Here is a 20853-nt window from a genome sequence, read left to right on the forward strand (position 1 = left end):
GAAGATATGTCAGCAGGATTTATGAAACATATTTTAGATTATTTCCAGTTCATAAATGATTTTCATAGTGCTAATGTGTATGCATATATGTCTAATTATTTTAGATATTTCTGAACTTACAGTGACTTCACTCTTTCCTTTTCCTTTTCCACCTTGATCTAAAGTACTTTTTTCACACGCTATTTTCAGAACTAAGTGTATCTTCTGATGGTTGAAATAGGTGTTTCAATTACTGTCTCTCTGCTCTTGCCATTTATAAAACACTTGAAATTTTTTTATCATGGAAGGTGTTAAATTTTGTCAAATGCTTTCACTGCATGAATAGGGATTACAATGTGATTTTTTTCCTTCATTCTATTAATGTGGTGTATTATGTGAACAAACTTTGCATTCCTGGAATATAACCCACTTAGTCATGGTGTATAATCCTTGTACTATGCTGTTGTACTTCTTTTTTAAAAAAATATTCATTTATTTATTTGACTGCACTGGGTCTTATTTGTGGCATGTGGGATCTTCATTGCCGTTTGTGGGATCATTTTTTTTTACTTGCGGCATGCGGGCTCGTAGTTGTGGCACGTGGGCTTGTAGTTGTGGCATGCAGGCTTGTAGTTGTGGCACACGGGCTTGTAGTTGTGGCATGCAGGCTTGTAGTTGTGGCACATGGGCTCATAGTTGTGGCATGCATGTGACATCTAGTTCCCTGATCTGGGATCATACCTGGGCCCCCTGCTTTGGGAGTGCGGAGTCCTAGCCACTGGACCACCAGGGAAGTCCCAACACTTGAAATTTTTTAATGCTTCTGACAGTTTCAGACTTAAAGAAGTAAAAGGAAAAATTGTAAAAGACTTTGAAATGAACTGAGAAGCGCACTGGGTGTATGTGAGGGAAACATGTTGTCTGGGTGACGTGATTCTGCAGGTTCTCTGCTCTTTTTGCTGTCTTTGAGCTATTTTACAACTCATTAATTTGTAAAAAAACTGATAACAATGGCCATGATTTTTGTCCATAGAAATACAAATTGTGTCCAGTGATTCCCGTAGATTATTCCCTGTGTATAGTCCCATTTTGCTTCAGTTTATAAATTAATACCAATTTTCTTCCATTTTTCACTTGACCCAGTCGTAATTTCTTATTGATGCTCTGATTAACTAGTAAGTTAAAACCTTTGACACTGTCATTTTATCTGTCTCAGTGTCTTGATTATATCTTGAAAAAAATCTTACCAACAGCAAGGAGCTTTATTTATATTCCATACAGTGGATTTCAGTAAGAGCTCATGGGACTACAAGTGCATTCCAGTCGTATTTATGTATTTATTCCACTTCCATCAAGCACTCAGACCCTGCACTGGGTCCTGGGGAGGAAAGATGAGACCCACAGCAGCAGGTACAGAAAGCATGGTGCTGCAGAGCAAACGTCCCAGAGAGGAGGGTGCAGGGCAGTGGGAGGACCGGAGAAGGTTTCTGATCTTGTAGAACAGGTGGGAGTTGGTCAGAGAAGGCATTTTGTGCAGAAGCACCGAGTGAGGGGGAGCATGACACACCCAGAGGTGAATGGGGGGCAGCTGAAGGAAGGTTGGCGCCTTCGTCCACTTGGGCTGCTATCACAAAATAAAGTATCAGAGACTGGGTGGCTTATACGCGACACAAGTTTATTTCTCATGGTTCTGGGGGCTGGGAAGTCCAGGATCGTGGTACCAGCAGGTTCAGGGGCTGGTGAGAGCCCTCTCCCAGGGTTGCGGAAAACCGACTGTATCCTCTCGGGATGGTCGCTCTCTGTTATGAGGGCACTACTCCTATTGTGGAGCCCTGCAATAACCTCCCATATGCCCTCCCGCTAATACCATCACTTTGGGCATTAGGCTTCAATGTAGGAATTTTAGGGGGACTCAACATTCAGCCCACAGCAGCTGGGGAGCTGGACACGGGCCCCTGCCAGCCTGAGGAATGAAGGTTCTACTAAGCAGCTTTGGGAGTCACTGAAGGACTGCACGTGGTAGGTCCCACAAACAGGAAGCTGTTTCTGCAGGAAGAGATGCTGCTCTACCCTTAGAGGCAGGGAAGGAGAGTGCCTCACTGCCCACACGGATCAGCTGCTGCTTCTCCGTCTGTAGCATTTTCTGAAATTCAGGGGCAAAGAGCTCTGCTCCTAAGTGGCGTTGGAGTTGGACAAAGTGGTCAAAATTCTATTTTGCTCCTCTTTGATGTATATTTCATCTTAAGTTTATCTGAGACATTTTTCCAAAGAAGACATACAGATGGCCAACAGGCACATGAGAAGATGCTCAACATCGTTAATCATCCGGGAAATGCAATCAAAAGCACAATGAGGTACCACCTCACACCTGTCAGAATGGTTGTCATCAAAAAGACAACAAACGGCCAAGTGCTGGCGAGGATGTGGAGAAAAGAAACCCTCGTGCACTGTTGGTAGGAATGCAACTTGGTGCAGCCGCTGTGGAAAACAGTATGGAGGTGCCTCAAAAAACTAAACATAGAGCTGCCATATGATGCTGCAATTCCACTCCCAGGTACATATCCTGAAAAAAAAACCACTAATTGAAAAAGATACATGCACCCCAATATTCACTACAGCATTGTTTACAATAGCCAAGATATGGAAGCAACCTAAGTGTCTATCAACAGGCAATTGAGTATTACTCAGCTATGAAAAAGAATGAAACCTTGCCATTTGCAGCAACATGGATGGAGCTGGAGGGTTTTATGCTGAGTGAAATAAGTCAGAGAAAGACAAATACTGTATGATATTTATATGACTCTAAAAAGTAAAACAAACTAGTGAATATAACAAAAAAAGAAACAGACTCACAGATGTAGAGAACAAACCAGTGGTTACCAGTGAGGGGGGCATGGTAGAGGTTATGGAGGAGTTAGAGGCATAAACTACTATGTGTAAATAAATAGGCTAACATTATACTGTACAGCACAGGAATATAGCCAGTATTTTATAATAACTATAAATGGAGCATAACCTCTAAAAATTGTGAATCACTATGTTGTGCACCTGAAGCTAACATAATATTGTAAATCAACTGTACCTCAATAAAAATTTTGATATATCTGTGCAACCTTCATATCTAGTTATTAATATGCAGAGGGCACAAGACGTAAAAGCAAAATATTATTATTTTAAACAAACAGGCTTATCAACAACATGAATCAGTGTTTCCTTGGTGGATAAAGTTCTATTTTCTTTAATAACAGCTACTAATTAAGCAACAGAATAGTTTACCATGACATTAACCTTGTTCTAAAAGAATCATTAATGTGTAAAATCAACAGTTTGGAAAGCACCTGGACCCCACAGCCAAAGCCTATTTCATGGAACTGTCTGTTCTTTATCCATGAGAAGTTGAGTTTACGTAGGATTATCTACAATCTGGAAATCTGATACTGAGAATAAGTGAGCAGAGTGTTTCACACGCTTGATAATTCGCCAACCTGGCATCTTTTCTTCTGAAGGCCCTTCTCACTTACAAATTCATTCTGAGCAAAATTTCACATTTGACAGTGTTTTGATGTATAAGTCCTTCCAGATAGTTTGCATTTTGACAGCAAAGTCCAGAGTTACAGTGCAAGCTGGGATAATTCGGCAAGTTTAGGTTCGGGGACAGAGCAGCTGGGAGGATTGGCTAGGGTCACAAGGAGCAATGTTATAAACGCTTGGCGACGGTTACTGAGTGAGTAACCAAGGACGGGCTGTGCCTGGTGCTGAAGCTTTCTGCTGTGACCATAAGTTTTACTTCTCTGCCTGCCTTTACTGTATCCTTTTTTAATTTACAGGAGTCTTGTAAGAAACAGTCATTAAAGTTTATTCCTGAGTCCAATGTGGTTTTGCTATAATAATGCCAAAAGTCCTGAGGAGGAGCGTGTTGCCAATTAAGTCATTATTCTCTAGCGCTTTACCCCTTTCCAAAGTTCCACGGTTCAGGGGGAAGAGGTTTCATACACTTAAAATACACATCGCTGAGCTTGAGCTTGGCCCTCTGGTTGCTCAGAAGTTCAGAATGTATCTGATCAGGTAGAAGTCGTTTTCAGGGATCTTTTACTGTAAACCCTGTTTGAAATAATCACAGCAGATAGCTTATAGGAAGCCTTAGCACGGATGCTCTATATGTTATATAATATTATGTTACAATATAATTTTCCAACTAAGCAAAGACTGTTTTCATTTTTGTGAGATTGTGTGTTTAGGGTTCACAGTACTTCAAGCCATCAGATCACACACTTTGCCTGTGAAATCCCACTGAAAATCGAAGAGTCTGTGCCAGAAGCCCAGGCATCTGAGCAGCAGGAGGGAAGTCAGGGACTGCTAAATGTTATGAGCAGAAAACGTCGCTGAATCAGATGTTTCCATGTAAAGGCTGATGCTGTTCTGTTGGGGCAAAGCAGGGCCCACCTGTCTCACTGCTCCCAGGTGGTTCTGGAACAAACGCTGCGGAAGGCTGCCCCTTCCCGGCAGACAGCCTCCTACCCTTGCAGAGATCGGCCCTGCATTTCAGCCCTCAGCGCGAGGAGACACCACAAAGGGGAGGCGGCTGCATCAGCTGATTCTCTTTCACGGGGGAACGAGCTGGACCGGTGTCTTCCTCCAGCCCTCCCAGTTCGGGGGCCAAAGAGATGTGCCTGTGAAATGGAGCAGCACTGCCCCGCGGAGCTGCTGAGAGGGGAGAACACGGCACGTGGGCTGTGTCAGGCGTGTTTGTTAAATAAAACACGGAGTCCATTGCTCCGTCTCTGCAGAGGCTGATAAAGCCTGGGAAGAAAGGGAAGCAGATTTTAAAGTTTATAACTTTCCATTTGCAACAATAGACAGAGAGCAGTGAGAGGAGAATCCAAAGGATAAACAGCCCTGAGGTTTTTTGTTTTTAGATTCCACATGTAAGTGAGATCATAACAGCATTAGTCTTTCTCTGTCTGACTTATTTCACTTAGCGTAATACCCTCTAGGTCCATCCATGTTGTCACAAATTGCAGGATTTCCTTCCTTTTTATGGATGAATAATATTCCATTGTGTGTATAGTTACATATATATAAATATAAATAAATAAATAAATATATATATAATTTCACATCTTTTTTATCCATTCATCCATCAATGGACACATAGGTTGTTTCCACGTCTTGGCTACTGTGAATAATGCTGCAATGATAATGGGGCCTATGAGGTTTTATAGATTTCTCTTTTTATCTGGAAAATTTGTAGTTGCCTTGGAAAAAGTCCCTGCCTTCATGGAGCTTCTGTGCTAATGGAAGCAGACTAACAGCAAACTCTTAAACAAATACATATATGAGACAATTTCCCACCATGATGAGTGCTGAAAAGCAAGCAGGGTAACAGAATAAGAGCGGCAGAGGTGGCCGCTGGCTCCATTCTTTAGGGCAGGTGGTTAGGGAGGGGCCCCTTTAGGAAAGGGTTGCAGCTCAGATCATGGGGCAGGTGTTGTAGGAAGCCCTGGAGGGGCCCAGGCAGCAGCGGGCAGCTGAGGAGGGCAACTTGTAGGGCCTCCCTGGTGATGCAGTGGGTAAGACTCCATGGTCCCAGTGCAGGGGGCCTGGGTTCGAGCCCTGGTCAGGGAACTAGATCCTGCATGCATGCCGCAACAAAGGAGACCTCGAGCCTCAACTGAGGAGCCCACCTGCCACAACTAAGACCCAGTGCAAACAAATAAATAAATAAATAATTCTAAAAAATGTGGCTTGTGATCCTGAAGCAGAAACATGTATTTTTTAGTTTTGCTATGAGCATCATTGAGATAATTGATGAAATCTGAATGTCTGTAGATTGGGTAACTATTAATTTTTTTAAAAAATTTATTTTATTTTATGTTTTTTTGCCGTGCCACCACGCGGTATGCGGGATCTTAGTTCCCCAACTAGGGATCGAACCCGTGCCCCCTGCAGTGGAAGCACGATTCTTAACCACTGGACAGCCAGGGAAATCCCTTAATTTTTCGATCGTTATAAAATTATTCTGTGGTTATTATATAAAGTAAGGTTACTGGTTTTAGGATATACATGGTTTTTAGGAAGTATTTATAAGTAAAGGGGCATCCTGTCTATAACTTAGTCTCAAATAATTAAAAAAACTTTATAGATAATGATAAAAGCAGGTTCGAGGAAATGTAACAAAGGAATTTGAGTGAAAGGTAAATGGGAATTTTACTAACCTTACAACTTTTTTGTAAGCCTGAAACATTTCAAAAAGTTTTAAAAATTAAATTGTAGAGGCATTTTAAGAAATTATCTCAAATTTAATAAGTAACAGCACTTTCTTAAACTAAACATTTCCTAACCTTGTGCTAAGAGTGAGTCATTACCTTCTGGGTTTCTTCATTCTTGCTGATGTTTGATTCCTCGGGTGGAGTTGGTTATATTTATGATGGATACTGGGAGTACAATGGCTTGTGTATGTGTGTAAATCAAGTAAGGCTGTTCCAACTAGCAAATCTGGGTATCTTTCAGGGTCAAAATTGGAGGGAAAAATTCAAATGCAATTACATTATACTGTAACATTTAAAACATATATTTGTAGGAGTTGAGCTGAATTGTATTGTCCTCATAAGAAAAACCTACATTCTACTTATTTTGTTCACAGGAACGTGGTCGGGCACTGACCACATGCCAGTCGTAAGCACTGAAGATTGGGAGGAAGACGAGCCAGGATCTGGCCTGGGCAGCCTACATCTGTGCCAACAAACCACCTTCTACGAACGGGAAGGTGCCGTCTTTCCTGCCTGGATACTCCTGAGGGTAAGTGCGGAGGCTCAGCCTCCAAGGGAGCAGCTCTCGGAACAGGGGTGAGAGCAGAGCTCTCCCGTGACTCACCCTCTTCCTCTCCTGCTCCGCTGCCTACAGACACCCAACAGGCATCCGTCGGCTCTGCCCTGACAGGATGAGCCCCTCCTGGGTCTCGGAGACCCCCAGACCACGGCGCAATTACACAAGTGACCGGAAATGCGCCCAATTGAATAAATTTAGATCCACCTTAACGGAAGCCTCATTATGTTCATTAGACTCAAATTCCCTTAAAATCAAACTTTATTTGCTGCCGTAAGTTCCATGGTAGTATTGAATTACAAGGTTTAGAAAAATATCACTACTGTGTTACCTCAGGGGGAAAGCATCTTAGTCAACAGATAGGAGCGCCCCAGAAGGTTTGGGTACTGAACACACTCGTCACTTAACTTCCTATGTTCTAGCCATGACTGCAGGCGGAGGGTTCAGTTTGGGGAAAGCCTGTCTTTATTTCCTGTATCACTTGTCTATGATCTACAGAACTGTGTAAAGGAAGCAGCTCCAGAACCTGATGGCAGCAATGCTGTTTGTTTTGGGGTTTTTAGTATTTATTTTGGCTGCGCCAGGTGTTAGTTGTGACAAGCGGGATCTTCGTTTGCCGTGTGTGGGAATCTTCAGTTGCGGCATGCATGTGGGATCCAATTCCCCAACCAGGGATCGAACCCGGGCCCCCTGCATTGGGAACCTGGGTCTTAGCCACTGGACCACCTGGGAGGTCTGCAGCAGTGCTCTTTCACTTAGCTTGTAATTGTGCAAGAAGGCATTCTTATTGTGACCTTACTGAGAATGCAGTTTAGGGGGAAGGTCAGCTCTCGCCGTGGCCCTGGGACATTTCCCAGTTGGTTCAGGGAACTTGGCCTCACAACGCCCGGCACACTGTGGGCCCCGGTGTAGTGTGTGCTGTCCACAGCTCGTCAGTGGCCTGAGAACCAGCCACCTTGAGCACCTCGGGCTGGGAACCGCTGAGCGTGTGGCCTCAGACTCCTCTCCCCAACGGTCTCCCTTCTCTGCCCAATTCTGGAAGCGTGAGCAGCGTCCAAACACACCGGACAGAGTTCTACTCAGAAGATTCAGTGGTTTTCATTTCAGACTCATCTCTCACACCTTCTGATGCCCCAGCCTGACTGCCGCCGAGGCACTGTGACCCCCAGGACAGAATGGGGACCACCGGAGCTGCTCAGATGACCTCTGAATCCCATGCCCACGTTAGCATTTTAAGGCTGTTCAAACGCTCAGTTAGATCTATCACTTTCCGTGAATGCTTTGCTAATGAATGTTGATTCTAAAAAAGGCCAAACTCATGGAGACTTGAATGTTCCAGAGATTACTTGTTACCATAGTATCTCCACCTGAGATTTCAGCCTATGGTGGTTTTATGAGAATGACTGCTAGAATTGAAATAACTTTTGAATAAGATGAAATGTATTATATCTTAGTGAGTTTATGACTTACACAAAGTACTTACTGTCATGAATTTCCATGAAAGCAGTGTTTATTAAAGCTTTTTTCTTAATGAAAAATAATGCCTGATAACCAAGTATTACTTATTCTATCATTTATTGAGGAAAAAGTTTTACATATTAGGGTGAAGCAGTAGAAAGCAGTGACATGGAACCCCATCATTTCCAGCCTCATGTAGCCGAGAGAAAAAGCTTTGAGGACTCAGTGGGGACAGCGATGGCCGTGCACCTCCCCACAGGAGGGACAGGAGCACCCAAGCAACTCCAACGGCCAGGACAAAGTCCAGCACAAAACCATGACCCAGACCGCTGTCTCCAGAGAAGATTGCACCCTGCTGTCTGTACCTACACACAGCTCAAACCTGGTGTTAAAGAAACGGCACTTGAAGAAAACAGTCGTACTATACCATGCTCATAAACTGGCACAGTGCTCTTTACTTAAAATGTTAAAAAGATGAACACATACGCCTCCCTAGGAAAACTGAACCCAGGTTAGAACATTTTTATGCAGCCAAGTAATGACTTTGAGGCTCTTTCTCCCGCCGGCGGCAGGGCAGTGACCAGCGCTCCTCGTGGGGCTTCAGAGCAGGCGCACCGTCTTCCCAGTTACCGTCAGGAAGTCATCATCCGCCAAGGCACGCAGCGCTTCTTCAAACATATCCTTGGTAATTGCCTTTGGGGAAGAGAAGAGAAAAAGAACCTTACACGTGGAGCTGCCCTCCCCACTTAGAGACACAATTCCAAGTTAAAGAACCCCCAGAGTCTCCTTCCTTCCTGGTGGCTGTACACACGTCTTAACGCTCCGTCTTGGGAGTGGCAAACGTTTCCTGCCAAGGGCCAGGAAGGGAGGGCGTTAGGGAAGCAGGCAAGACTGGACCCGACCAGCAGGGCTCTTGCCATGAACTCAGCTTTCCTTGTAACAGCAGGAGAGGCTGCAAACGCTCTAAGTGCCCACCAAATGGTTAAGTAAATGGCGGGGGAGGCGTGAGATAAAGTGAGCGAGTCACGAAGTGGATTCTGCATCACAGATGAAGCTAAGAGTACTAACTGACATGGCTCAAAACCATGCATCCACATCCACACAAAAAACTGAAAGCCCAACAAAATTCTCATTGCGATCATTCCCTGATGGTGGGTGGTGATCTCACTTCTCTTCTTTATCTGTAACTACTTAAACAATTCATTACTTAAACTACAAATGAAGGAAAAAAAATAGAAAAAAACTTTAAAGCAGCATCAAGGGAAAAGAAAACTCTATTAAACAAAATATACACATAAACACTTACTATATCAGACTGTCCCCGAATATCTTCAAAAAGTTGCTGGTATTTCAGGGCTGGCATTTTGCCCTTGGATAAAATAAGCTTTTTCAAAGCTTCAGCTAACTCTTCTTTCCGTTTACGAGAGGTGGCACTCATTCCTGATTTAAAAGAAATAAGTGAAGACGTTTTTGCTCTAAGGAAGCAAAAGTGTTTCAAACTTCCACTAATATTTCTTTAGTCATAAATCAACTATACTCTTTAAAAAAAAAAACTGTTTAGTCACGTCACCAAATAAGGTTGGGGGACAGTTGTAGCAAGTTCTGAATTCTGTTCCCAGTTTCTGAAGAGCTTATTTATAGCTGCTCCTTTCCACTGAGACAGTCCAGGCAATGCGCACAGAAGCGGGGCCGCGCTCGCTGGGGAAGAACCGAACCGCTCCTCCAGGGGCGCGGTGCCCGGAGGGCAGGCAGGACAGGACCAGGTCAGGTGCACCAACATCCACCTCCTCAGCACCCCTGTCACGTGCTCAGAGGGCCCGCCCAGGGAAAGGCGGCGCCCCCGGCCCGCGCAGCCCCACCTGTGGTGAGGATGGAGATGTCCACGATGCCCGTCCGCGGGTCGGTCGCCGACTGCTTCAGGGCCTCCCGGTGCAGGCGCTTGGCTTCCTCCACGTCGATCGCCTCCACCTTGCTGGAAAACCGCACCTTTGCGTGGGCTTCGGCCAAGCGGGTCAGCGATTCCAGCTGCCGGGGGTATGCGGACACCATCCCTCGGCTGCTGCCGACCTTCCTCATGTCCACGTAAGCCTGGCGAGACAGGGGACACGCCAACTCCTCACACGATGACCTCAGGGTCGCGCCTGGACTCTGGCCAGTCGGGCTCCCGTTAAATAACCCCCTGGGCAGGTAGGTCCTGAGGGGAGCGAGAGCGGGTCCAGCCTTGGGCCTCGAGCCTCATCTGGGGGAGGCACGGGTGCAGCTTTAGGACGGGACTGGGCAGCAAGGGTGTGCGCAGCCCGGCACCCAGAGGACGCGGCGTTGGGAAGGGCGGCTGAGGACTCTGGTCTGTTCGTTTACACCCCTGCGAGGAGCAGGCCGAGGATTAGTGGGGCAACACGCAAGAGGTAAACTGTCTACACCCATACACGGATGACGTAATTCCTTCAAGAGGACAGAGACGTTATCACTTGTAACTTTCACTTGAGCATCTTCAGGGCTTTGTCAGGATGTAAAGCCCATCAAAGCACCAGGCACCTTCTTAGTGTCACAATGTCTACTGCGTATGTGTCATCATGCACCGCTGCCCACTTAAAAGGTTCTAAGAAGTGTACATAAAATACTTAATTTTTTAGAAACGAGCAAATGCAGCCCAGAAACCAGAATTACAAAGTCGCTAAGTAGCATCACCTATATTTCAACTCAGGTGTCCTGGTCTTAAACACACTGTGCTTATAAGTATTTAAATACAAAAAGAGTGTGCACAATGTGTAGAAATGAATCCTTTTCCCCTTTCTACATTTGGAAAACTCGATTTTGCAACACAGGAGGGAAGACAGTTATAGAAGTTTCAGAGGCTGTTTTAGAGGCTGAGCGGCACCCAGCTGCGCTTTTGGCCGCAGGTACCTCGATGAGTGCCTGGCTGGCGTCCTGGCTCAGCCGCGGCAGGACGGCACTGTGCGCGTAGGCGATGTAGTCCCTGAGCACTGCCATGTCCATGACCTCCTCCTGTGCCTGCTCCTCACTCCGGAAGTACAGGGACACCAGGTGGTGAGCCAGACGCCGGTCGTACGCTTCGTCCTGAGGGTCCAGCATGAGGAAGATCAAGTCAAACCTGAGAAAACATCGTAAACAGTTTTCCCAGCTGGGACACCCACGTACCTGTGAGTGGACCCCTGGGCCTGCAAGGGAGGGAGGCGTGTCCTGCCCAGGAGGCCTGAGGAGCCCGGGCCTCCAGTTCCCCTGCCCCTGCCCCGCAGGCCCCTTCTGCCCAGGAATACTGAGCACTGAAAGCTGAGCCAGAAGCAAGATGCTCCCAAGGGAAACGCTGCTGTAATTCTGAAGACTGGAAGATGCGAATGAAAATATATTCAACTCTTTTGGGGAGAAGAAACTATCTGCTGGAACAGTCAAGTAATCAAAATCTAAACATATCTACCTTTGAGAAAAAGTATGGACCACATGACTCCCCTTCCACAAGTTTAATTTTCAGACCCCTATCTACTGTGTAAAACCGCTCTCTGCACTTTGTTGATTCTCTACAGCGGCTTTAAGGCCGAGAGCAGCGAGAGGCGGGTTTCTGAAAGGATGAAGGTGAAAGGCCCTAATTGCTCCAAAAAACGAGTACACATCAAGGTGGGCAGAAAAACACACCGTCCTTGCCTGGAAAACTCGTGACCATGCAGATGTGCAGACTTTGCGTTGGCCTGAAGAGTTTATGACATTAGCTGGGTTCTGCCTTGTATTTCCTTCTCAAGCTCACCCTGAACATTCCACAGATGAGCAAAGTGAGACCATCTATTCTAGGAAAACGTGTTTTCGTACCTTGACAACAGTGTGTGGGGCAGCTGGATATTCTCAATGGTGGTTTTTTTCGGATTCCACTGAGACTCGACAGGGTTTGCGGCTGCCAGGATGGAGGTGCGGGCGTTAAGCTGACAAATAATCCCAGCCTGGCGGAGGGACAGTGTGGTTAGAAACCTCGCCCCGAGGCTGGCAGGAACTGAGCCACCTCCGCCTGTGTGCCCTCTGCCAGGGATCTGCCGTCACCACGAGCCACGTCACCCGGCACAGGTGACTTCTGCACAGGCGTCCCACTAGGGACAGCCCTGAGCGCTGAGTCAGGCCAAGGACCGAGCTGTAGATGAACGTTTGCTGCGACTGTGTCTTTTTCAGTAACCAAACCCCTTGCATTAGGACAAACTCAAGTTCTACGAGCGCCACACATTAGAGGGTTAGGACAGCGCAAAGGAGGAAAGAGGATCCTGTGGAAAATACTCAGACTGAGCTGGGACCTAACAGAAGTGTCGGCCAGTTTCCCAAGCTGCAGGTTCCACAGATGCTGAGGTTCAAGCCCCCCGACACCCCAACTGTGTCCACGCCGGGACAGAACGGGCGACTGACCTTGGCGATGGAGAGCGTCTGCTGCTCCATGACCTCGTGCAGGACGGAGCGTGTGCTCTCGTTCATCTTGTCGAACTCATCGATGCAGCAGATGCCATTGTCGCTCAGCACCAGGGCGCCAGTCTGCAGCACGAGCTGCCGCGTCTCAGGGTCCTTCATGACGTAGGCGGTGAGGCCCACGGCGCTGGAGCCCTTCCCGGACGTGTACTGGCCCCGGGGGACCAGGTTGTACACGTACTGCAGCAGCTGGGACTTGCTGGTCCCTGGGTCCCCACAAAGCAGGATGTTGATCTCGGCGCGGAACTTGCCCCTTCCTGTGTGGCTGAAATCCTTTCTCGTCCCGCCGAAGAGCTGAAGCAGGATTCCCTGGATGGGCGGACAGACAGGTCTCAGTGCTCACCTGCCGCTGGCAGCTGAGATGCAGTCAGATGGACAAAGGGTGACAGTGAAGAGATCAGAGGACGGGAGGAGCTGCGCGTCAGCCCTGGGGCACGGGTGCCATAGGTGCCCGGACCCCACCCACCCCGGGCAGCTTCTGTGCCTGGAAACGAGACGAGGATGCGGACCATTCTCGTCACCAACAGCCAAGGCAGGCGGCGGGCCCCGCTCGGCCCAATGGGCCGAGGCCCAGCCTTTCCGGGGCATCCACACTGTCCGACCTGAGAGCTCTCAAGCCCAGCCGCAAGGGAGCAGCACATCAGTCAGTTACCTTCTTTATATCTTCGTGCTCATAGATGCTCGGAGCCAAGGCGGAAGCGAGTCTCTCATAAATGTCTGGTTTTCTGGAAAGCTCCTTGAGCGATTCCACACGCTTCTCTGAAAAAAGCTTCTGCTCTGCTTCTTCGTCAAGGCCGTGCAGACGCCTCGAGTCGGTTTTCCGATAGTGAATGACGTCGATGTGGGTTTTGTAGACAGACTTCACGTTGCTCACTCTGGGATTGACGCGAATGGGGACCGCTCGGTAGATGCCTGAGGGCACAGAGGACACACTCTCACCTGCCGGACCTCGGCCTGGAGCACGGGGGAGGCGGGGCTCTGGGGGGCTCCGAGCAGAGCCAGCGAGGTTGACCCGGGACCACTGCCTCCACACGCCACCTGCTCGCGTCTGTGTTCGATGCATCGCAGTTTGAAACAGAAGTTTTATTTCTCTTAAACCGAATGTAAGGAATTGTCAATAACTACCTGAAAGAAGGTACCTAAATCCCGTACCAAAAACCTAGAAAGGAAGGAAACCCAAAGAGCTCAAATACTGAAGGCCGCTCATAAGTTATTTCAGACAGTAACAGGGAGACAGCCTACCGTCTGGGCAGGGGCCGTGTCGGAGGTCAAAGGCAGGCGCTGGAAACAGCAGCCCCAGGCCAGGCACCCCCGACCAGGTCACAGGGCTGACTCTGGAGCCCCTCACCTGTGACGTGCACTCTGTCCCCAGGCTGGACCTTGTCCACGAGGTCGTTGTGAGCTGCGAGGATGACCGTGTGTGGCGTCTGCCCCGCGGGCATGTCCTCAGGGGACTCCTGGAGCTTGATCTGAGAGGGCGGGAGAAGACGCCTCAGGACAGGCCCAGAGCCCTGCCCACCCAGCCACTCCGACGGCAGTGCCTCTGCTGCCCCTGGGACCTCGCTGTTTCCACCTCTGGAAACCCAGCCTGACGCGCGTTCTGAGGCGGCTGTTCGTGTAGAGGCTGCCCCGTATGAGGGCGGGGATGCCAGGGCTGTTTTTCCCCGTCTTAAGGCTGTGGCGGGCACGTCTGCATCCGCGTCGGCCTGCGTTTCTAGTTCCTTCTGGACGCTGCTCCCAGTGCACTTCTGGGTGGAGAAGCACCCCCCCTTCAGGTCACCGTGCCTCCCAGACTCTTGCCTGTCCTCCTGGTGACATCGACTCACCCACAGCATCTGCCGAGCAGCTGCCAAGCTCCGTCCCGGGTGCTGGGGACTCTGCCCCAGAGTGGAGGGACACACAGTCCTGGCAGTGCCAGGCGCGGTGGTAGAAGACAGGAGGGAGCAAGGGGCGGGGGTGGAGGCTGCGCTTCCCACCATCAAGGGCAGGGAAGGCCATTCTCAAACCAGGTGACCACCGGGCAGAGGAGAGGCTGTCAGGGAGGGGCCACGTGCTCTCAGGGACAGGACAGCAAGCGCAAGGGCCCCGAGGCAGGCTGGAGGAGCCGGAAGGACGGCAGCGAGTCTGCGGGCAGAGCCTTGGGAGCATCCAGGCCCAGGAATTGGTGCCCACGTGAGGAGAAAGCTACTCAACTCGATGACCCTTCCATCAGCAAGGAAGTGGATGCTTTTCATATGTGTTAGTGTTCTCCTAGTGACTCCTAATAAGGGAAACTATCTCTTGTCCTATACTTTGAACTCATTCTCTCCACTTAAAGTTAAGATTACTTAAACATTAAAACAAATAAAAAAAACTTCACTCCTTATGCATACTTTATACCATTACAATTGCAGTAAATAAATGGTTTTCTGCCTTTCTCTGGCATTTTGATCTGCATCTTAAAATTTTTCATGAATAGAGGGCTGTAAGGTCAAACTCCCTAGGCAATAGTTTGTGAGAAAAACTTTGGCAAAACTTCTCAGCCCATTCTTTACCAGTGGTAGAATTGCCAAACGACAGAATTTAATCAAACGGTGTTTACTGTTCTTAATGTTGTATACACTCTTATATCCTACAATCTTAAGTATTTCCCATAGAAGCATCTTGTGTTAAATTTGACTTAATAAATCACGAATGACACTGAACTTAAGATGTTCAGTTGGAGAATGCACTCCTCCCCTACGACAAGTGTGGAACACAGCGCCCAGGTGCCCGTGGGCGGTGCAGCTGTGCTGCTGGCCCAAGGCTGGGGCCTCAGGCATGCCAAGTGCCCAGCTTCGCCCTCTAACACACCTGCTCTCCGAGGAGGAATGAAGCTGCTCAACCCACCAGGAAGCATGGTTTCAGGGCTGCTTGAGTGGACAAGTTACACTCGGCTTTTGAGGACCCGGCTGGGGCAGAATCGGGATGGGGCACGTGGAGGGGGGCGGGGGCCACGCACCATTTGCTTGTCGGAGAAGACGGAGCGGTTGTGGATGAGCGCCATGCTGTGGCTGGTGTGGCAGCGCTCGCACACGCAGGGCTCAGCGATGCGACCACGGTCTATCTCCACCCGGGCCGTGTGGGCGCACACCTGGCACTGGAAGAAGGCCTCCTGCATCTCCGGAATCAGCTGGGACGTCCTGATCACCATGCCGCTAATGGCGATGAGCTGGTCGATATCTGCAAGGCGGGGAGAAAGGGCGGCTCGTCCCGGCTGGGCGTGGGCCTCCACAAGCTGGAGGCCAGCTGGGGCGGGTCTGGCTCTGCTGTCCAGCCCGGGAGAACCTCACTGGAGGAATGGAGGTGCTGGGATGGCGGGGGTCACAGGGAGACGCTACGGCCAGAGCACGAACATCTTGCTGGGTACCCTCAGCTCTGGCCTGGGATGCCCCTCCTGTGACCAGTCTGCTCCCTCTCAACCCCTTAAGTCTACTGATCCTTGCCAAGCTAGGCCGACCCGAGGCTGCCTGGGGACAACCGGACCTGTGAAATGGCTGTCACAGCCCACGCCCTCGTGATAATCTTCTCCATAGCCACGCCCAGTATACGTGGAGGGTTCAGAGACTTACCTGTCCCACTAGTAACTGGGGCCCCTGATACAGCATTTCCCCAAATAAATAACACAATAGAATGTTTCAGGTCTGCTTTCCAAATCTTTCACCACAAACTCCTCCCACTGGGGCCCAGCATGCTCGGTCTCTCCCTGGGTTGAGACACTCCTGCTCTGTTCTTCTGTCTCTCCTCTTACTTTCCAAACTAGACTTCCTCCTTATACTTCAGGGCAGGGATCGTATTTTATATTTGTCTTCTACTTTGATTCTGAGAGTGCCTTCTTAGTAAAATAACTGTAAAACTATCATAATTGGATAAGTTCATCTTAAGACAGAAAAGTATCAAGAGTTACAGCATCTTTTATATAATTTCAGTTTAGTTAAAAAAGGTATGGTGGATCCATAAGCATAGGGGGTAACTGAACCTGCAACTGGTTTCTGTCAACTCACAGTCAACCACCATCACTGTCACCAACTCTTTTAAAGTTCCTTGATGAAGTGACTTTCACGTAACATACTTTCTTGCTGTTACAAATGTTATCTTCTATACGTCAACTATATCTTAGTAAACTGGAAAAAAATATTACCTTCTGGATTCAGGTTCCTCATATTCTTAGTCTTCAATGCGTTGAACGGTCTTACTTGAATCTGATGTTCTAAGATTGAGTCAGGATAGTGGTCAAAGAAGATCTCGTTGACAGCCATGTCGAAAGTTGGGATAACTTCCTTTAAAAACAAGTATAACGGTGCTAAGCTGTGTTTGTATTTTTCTCTTAGGGTTAAATCTAATAAAGCAATTCATGTTAGCAAGGCATAAAAACAAAAAGAATACGGCACAATCCAAAAGCATTACCCTATAAAATCACACATGCTATTTGTAAACCCTTGGGCACACTGAAACCTCTCACCTCTGCATCTTCTCACTAGAGTTAAATGAGGTGAGACATGGACATGGGTTCGAGCCCTGGTCCGGGAAGATCCCACGTGCCGCGGAGCAACTAAGCCCATGCACAACTACTGAGCCTGCGCTCCAGAGCCCGCAAGCCACAACTACTGAGCCTGTGGGCCACAACTACTGAAGCCTGCACGCCTAGAGCCCGTGCTCCACAGCAAGAGGAGCCACCGCAGTGAGAAGCCCGCGCACTGCAACCAAGAGTAGCCCCCGCTCGCCGCAACTAGAGAAAAAGCCCACGCGTAGCAATGAAGACTCAATGCAGCCAAAAATAAATAAATAAACTTAAAAAAAATGAGGTAAGACATATAATCGTGCCTTCAGGATGTGCTGGCATGATTGTATGCTTTTAATTGGCAACAGAAGCTCATACTTTCATGTCTTACTTTTCTTCCATAACAGAATGATACCAAAATGGGTTAAATCATAATTATTCCAATTTGTTAACACCTGTCCCCCATTTTGCAGATAAGGAAACAGCCTCTGGGAAGCTGAGGAACTGGACCAAGGTTACACAGCTATTAAGCAGCAAATCAAGATTTAAAACCAAGTCTGCCTGCCTCCAAAGCCTAAAGCTATAATCAGTGTAGCTGATGCTTTGTTGATAAAGCCTGACCTTAAGCCCAGAGAAGACTGCAGTATGGTTAACACAACCTGTTAGGGAAGGCAGGTGTGTGTAAGTGTTTTCGTTTAATATGTTTTAAGTCATCAAACCCAACAAGCTGTCAATCATGAGTCACCACTGTTTTATGTACTAAGAAACGCTGCCAACCAAACGATGACATGCTGTCAACAATAACACCCCCGATTTCTAATGTTAACGTGTGGAAAAGTGTTCATCTTCAAAAAGACAGAACATGGTTTTAAGAGGTTTTGGGGGACTTCCCTGGCGGTCCAGTGGCCAGGACTCCTCACTTCCACTGCAGAGGGCATGGGTTTGATCCTTGGTTGGGGAACTAAGATCCCACATGCCATGCGGCAACCCCCGCTCCCCAAAAGGTGCTTTGGTGGCATATTCTGTTACTAAGGAAACCCTAATGTCCAGAAACCCTGCAGATCTTCTAGATGTTTACTGCAGTCCCCCAAGTTCAAGGGCAAATTCTTACCTGTGGGTAGCAGATGAGCTGTCTGTATAGATTTGTGTCGAATGATCTTATATGTTCACAGTTTACGTTTAAAAACGGCTCGCCAATAACGTTAATCTACAGGGCAGAACATACAAGTTATATCATGCTAACCATTTCAACCCCTAGTTTGAATTTTCAGGTTAGTGTATTTAATTACCTCCCCAAGTCGCTGCATGTACAGGGGCTCAGTAATGTCTGTGCCAACGCTTTCTTCTTCTCTAGCCAGAGGATCGATGAAACGCTGAAGAAATCTCTTAGCGTGGGGAGAGAAACAGTAAGCTTAATGCAGTTAGGAACCAGCAACTACTCAAAATAAAAGTTATGAATGCTGGGGGCATTTTCAAGTTAGCTAAGACCTGGAAACAGCCCAAGTGCCCATTTATAGACAACTGGCTTAAGAACGTGTGATACATACAGATTTATACATGTATACACATAATGGAATATTACTCAACCATAAAAAAGAATGAAATTTGCCATCTGCAGCAACATGGGTGCACCTAGACAATATTATGCTTAGTGACATAAGTCAGATGAAGACAAATACTATGTATCATTTTTGCATGGAATCTAAAAGTAACACAAATGAATCCATATACAAAACAGACTCACAGACACAGGAAACAAACTTATGGTTACCAAAGCGGGGGAGAGGGAGGGAGGGAAGGAGGGATCAATTTGAAGTATGGGATTAACAGACACAAACTACCAGCCGTAAATTAGAAAAGCAACAAGTATTTACTGTACAGCACGAGGAATTACATTAAAAATCTTATAATAACCTATAATGGAACATATTTAGAAAAAGAAATATAACCGAATCACTTTGCTGTACATCACTTTGCTGTACACCTGAAACTACCACATTATTGTAAGTCAACTACACTTCAAAAAAAGGAAACTAGGAACGGTGTCAGAATTTGGAGACAAGCATAGCTGTTTTTCTTTTTCCTAAAAACTGAAAAAGACACCACCAACTCTGAGCCACGTGAAGATCTACTCCTAAATACCGGGGCCACGTGGATGGAGGTGACAAGTACTTTCCCCCACATCTCCGGAGCCCCGAGGAATGAAACCTCACCTGAAAGTTTTCTTTGCATGTTGCCACATTTACATCTGTTCCCCAAATCACGAGTTTTTGGCCCAAAGACTGCTCGCTCGCCACTATATCCTCTGCGGCCGGCTGCACAGGAAAGGCGACAGGAGCAGGTTCACGGGGGACGGCCCACCTCGCGCGGCCCACCGCGCCCCGGGCGGCCCCGCACTCACCCCGTCCGAGTGCAGGTCCACCTGCAGCCCTTTCCGCGCCGAGCCCAGGTCGGGCCTCTGCCGCACAGGCGTGCCGCGCACGCCGCTCCTCGGGGTGCCCTCCACCCGCGAGCTGGGGGTGCCGTAGGTCAGCGGCGAGCTCACGTCCAGGTCCAAGGGGGCCCCTGGGGACCGCGTCCACGGGGGTGAGCGCGGCGAGGACCCCCGCGGGGCGTCCGCTCCCCCCCCGCCCGGCCCCCCCGGGCCCCCCGGCACGGCGGGCTCCCGATGCCCAAGCGGGCAGCGCACCTGGGGGCGGCGCGCGGGGCGGGCTGCGGTGCTCGGCGCCGGGTGACGCGGGCAGCGGCTGAGGCTCTCCCGACGACAGCGGGTCCTGGCCTGTGGGGGAATGGGCACGGCGGCGTCGGCGCGGGCGGCACTGGGGCCGGATGGGGCTGACACGGCACCGCCCGCCCTGCCTTCCCGAGGACCCCGCGGGGCACGGCCGCACGCGGACACTCACGTGGCTGAGCGGGTGCGGCCCGCCGGGAGCCGCGGCGGCTCGGAGTGGACGCCGGGGACGACATGGCGGGCTGCGCGACAGGGACGCAGGCTCGCGGGGACGCTCCCTTAAGACCCCCGCCCCTCTCCCCTCGCTCCGGCCCCCTGCCCCTCGGCCCTCCCCCCAGCACTGCCGACCCCGGCAGACCCCCGCCTTCCGCGCCGGCCGCACCCAGCCCCACCTAAGGGTCGTGCTCCTGCTCCGCTTCGGCAGGGGCCAGGTTTCCCGCCGGCGGCACCGTTGTTACCGCCCCCAGCGGCGGCCCACCAATCGCAGCAGCGCCCTCGCGCAGCCCCGCTTTCGGGAGGCACCACTGTGCAGGGGCAGGGGGAACCGGACGGCCGTCCCGCGCCGGACACCTACGCACAACTCGCTCGGGGCTCCCCCGCTCCGGTGGTCTTGTCCGAAGCCGGAATGCGATTTCGCGGGAAATCTGGGGAGGCCGGCCTCTACAGGGCGTGCCTAAGGAGGAGCCGCTCCTGTGTCCCTTGGGATTCCAAACGACACCCCCCCGCCCCGCCCTCCTTATCAAGGGCTAGCTGTGGCTCCTGACCCGAGCCATTCTGCCTCGGGTACTCGGTCAACTCCAATTCGCCACCTGTCCTCCGCATCTATTTCCGGAGGTCGAGCGGTTGGATTCCTGATTCTCCCCGAGTTTTGACGTATTGTGCT

The 20853-nt window shown here is 49.3% G+C and overlaps 1 protein-coding gene across 1 annotated transcript; it reads right to left on the bottom strand.

Annotated features, from left to right (window-relative positions):
• Positions 1-8362: 8362 nt before the first annotated feature.
• Positions 8363-20438, bottom strand: MCM4 (minichromosome maintenance complex component 4). The gene is made up of 17 exons (XM_082601651.1): positions 20363-20438; positions 20143-20212; positions 19929-20018; positions 19641-19804; positions 19453-19554; positions 18529-18624; positions 18351-18446; positions 16880-17018; positions 15701-15921; positions 14069-14189; positions 13373-13632; positions 12664-13029; positions 12085-12212; positions 11167-11374; positions 10122-10350; positions 9569-9702; positions 8363-8955 (listed from the first exon to the last, which is right to left on the bottom strand). Exons 2-17 carry the CDS (start codon positions 20204-20206, stop codon positions 8863-8865), a joined length of 2511 nt encoding a protein of 836 aa, XP_082457777.1. The 5' UTR covers positions 20207-20212; positions 20363-20438; the 3' UTR covers positions 8363-8862.
• Between the last annotated feature and the right edge of the window lie 415 nt (positions 20439-20853).

This window comes from Mesoplodon mirus, assembly GCF_964341445.2.
Source record: "Mesoplodon mirus genome assembly, chromosome: 16".
NCBI lineage: Eukaryota > Metazoa > Chordata > Mammalia > Artiodactyla > Ziphiidae > Mesoplodon > Mesoplodon mirus.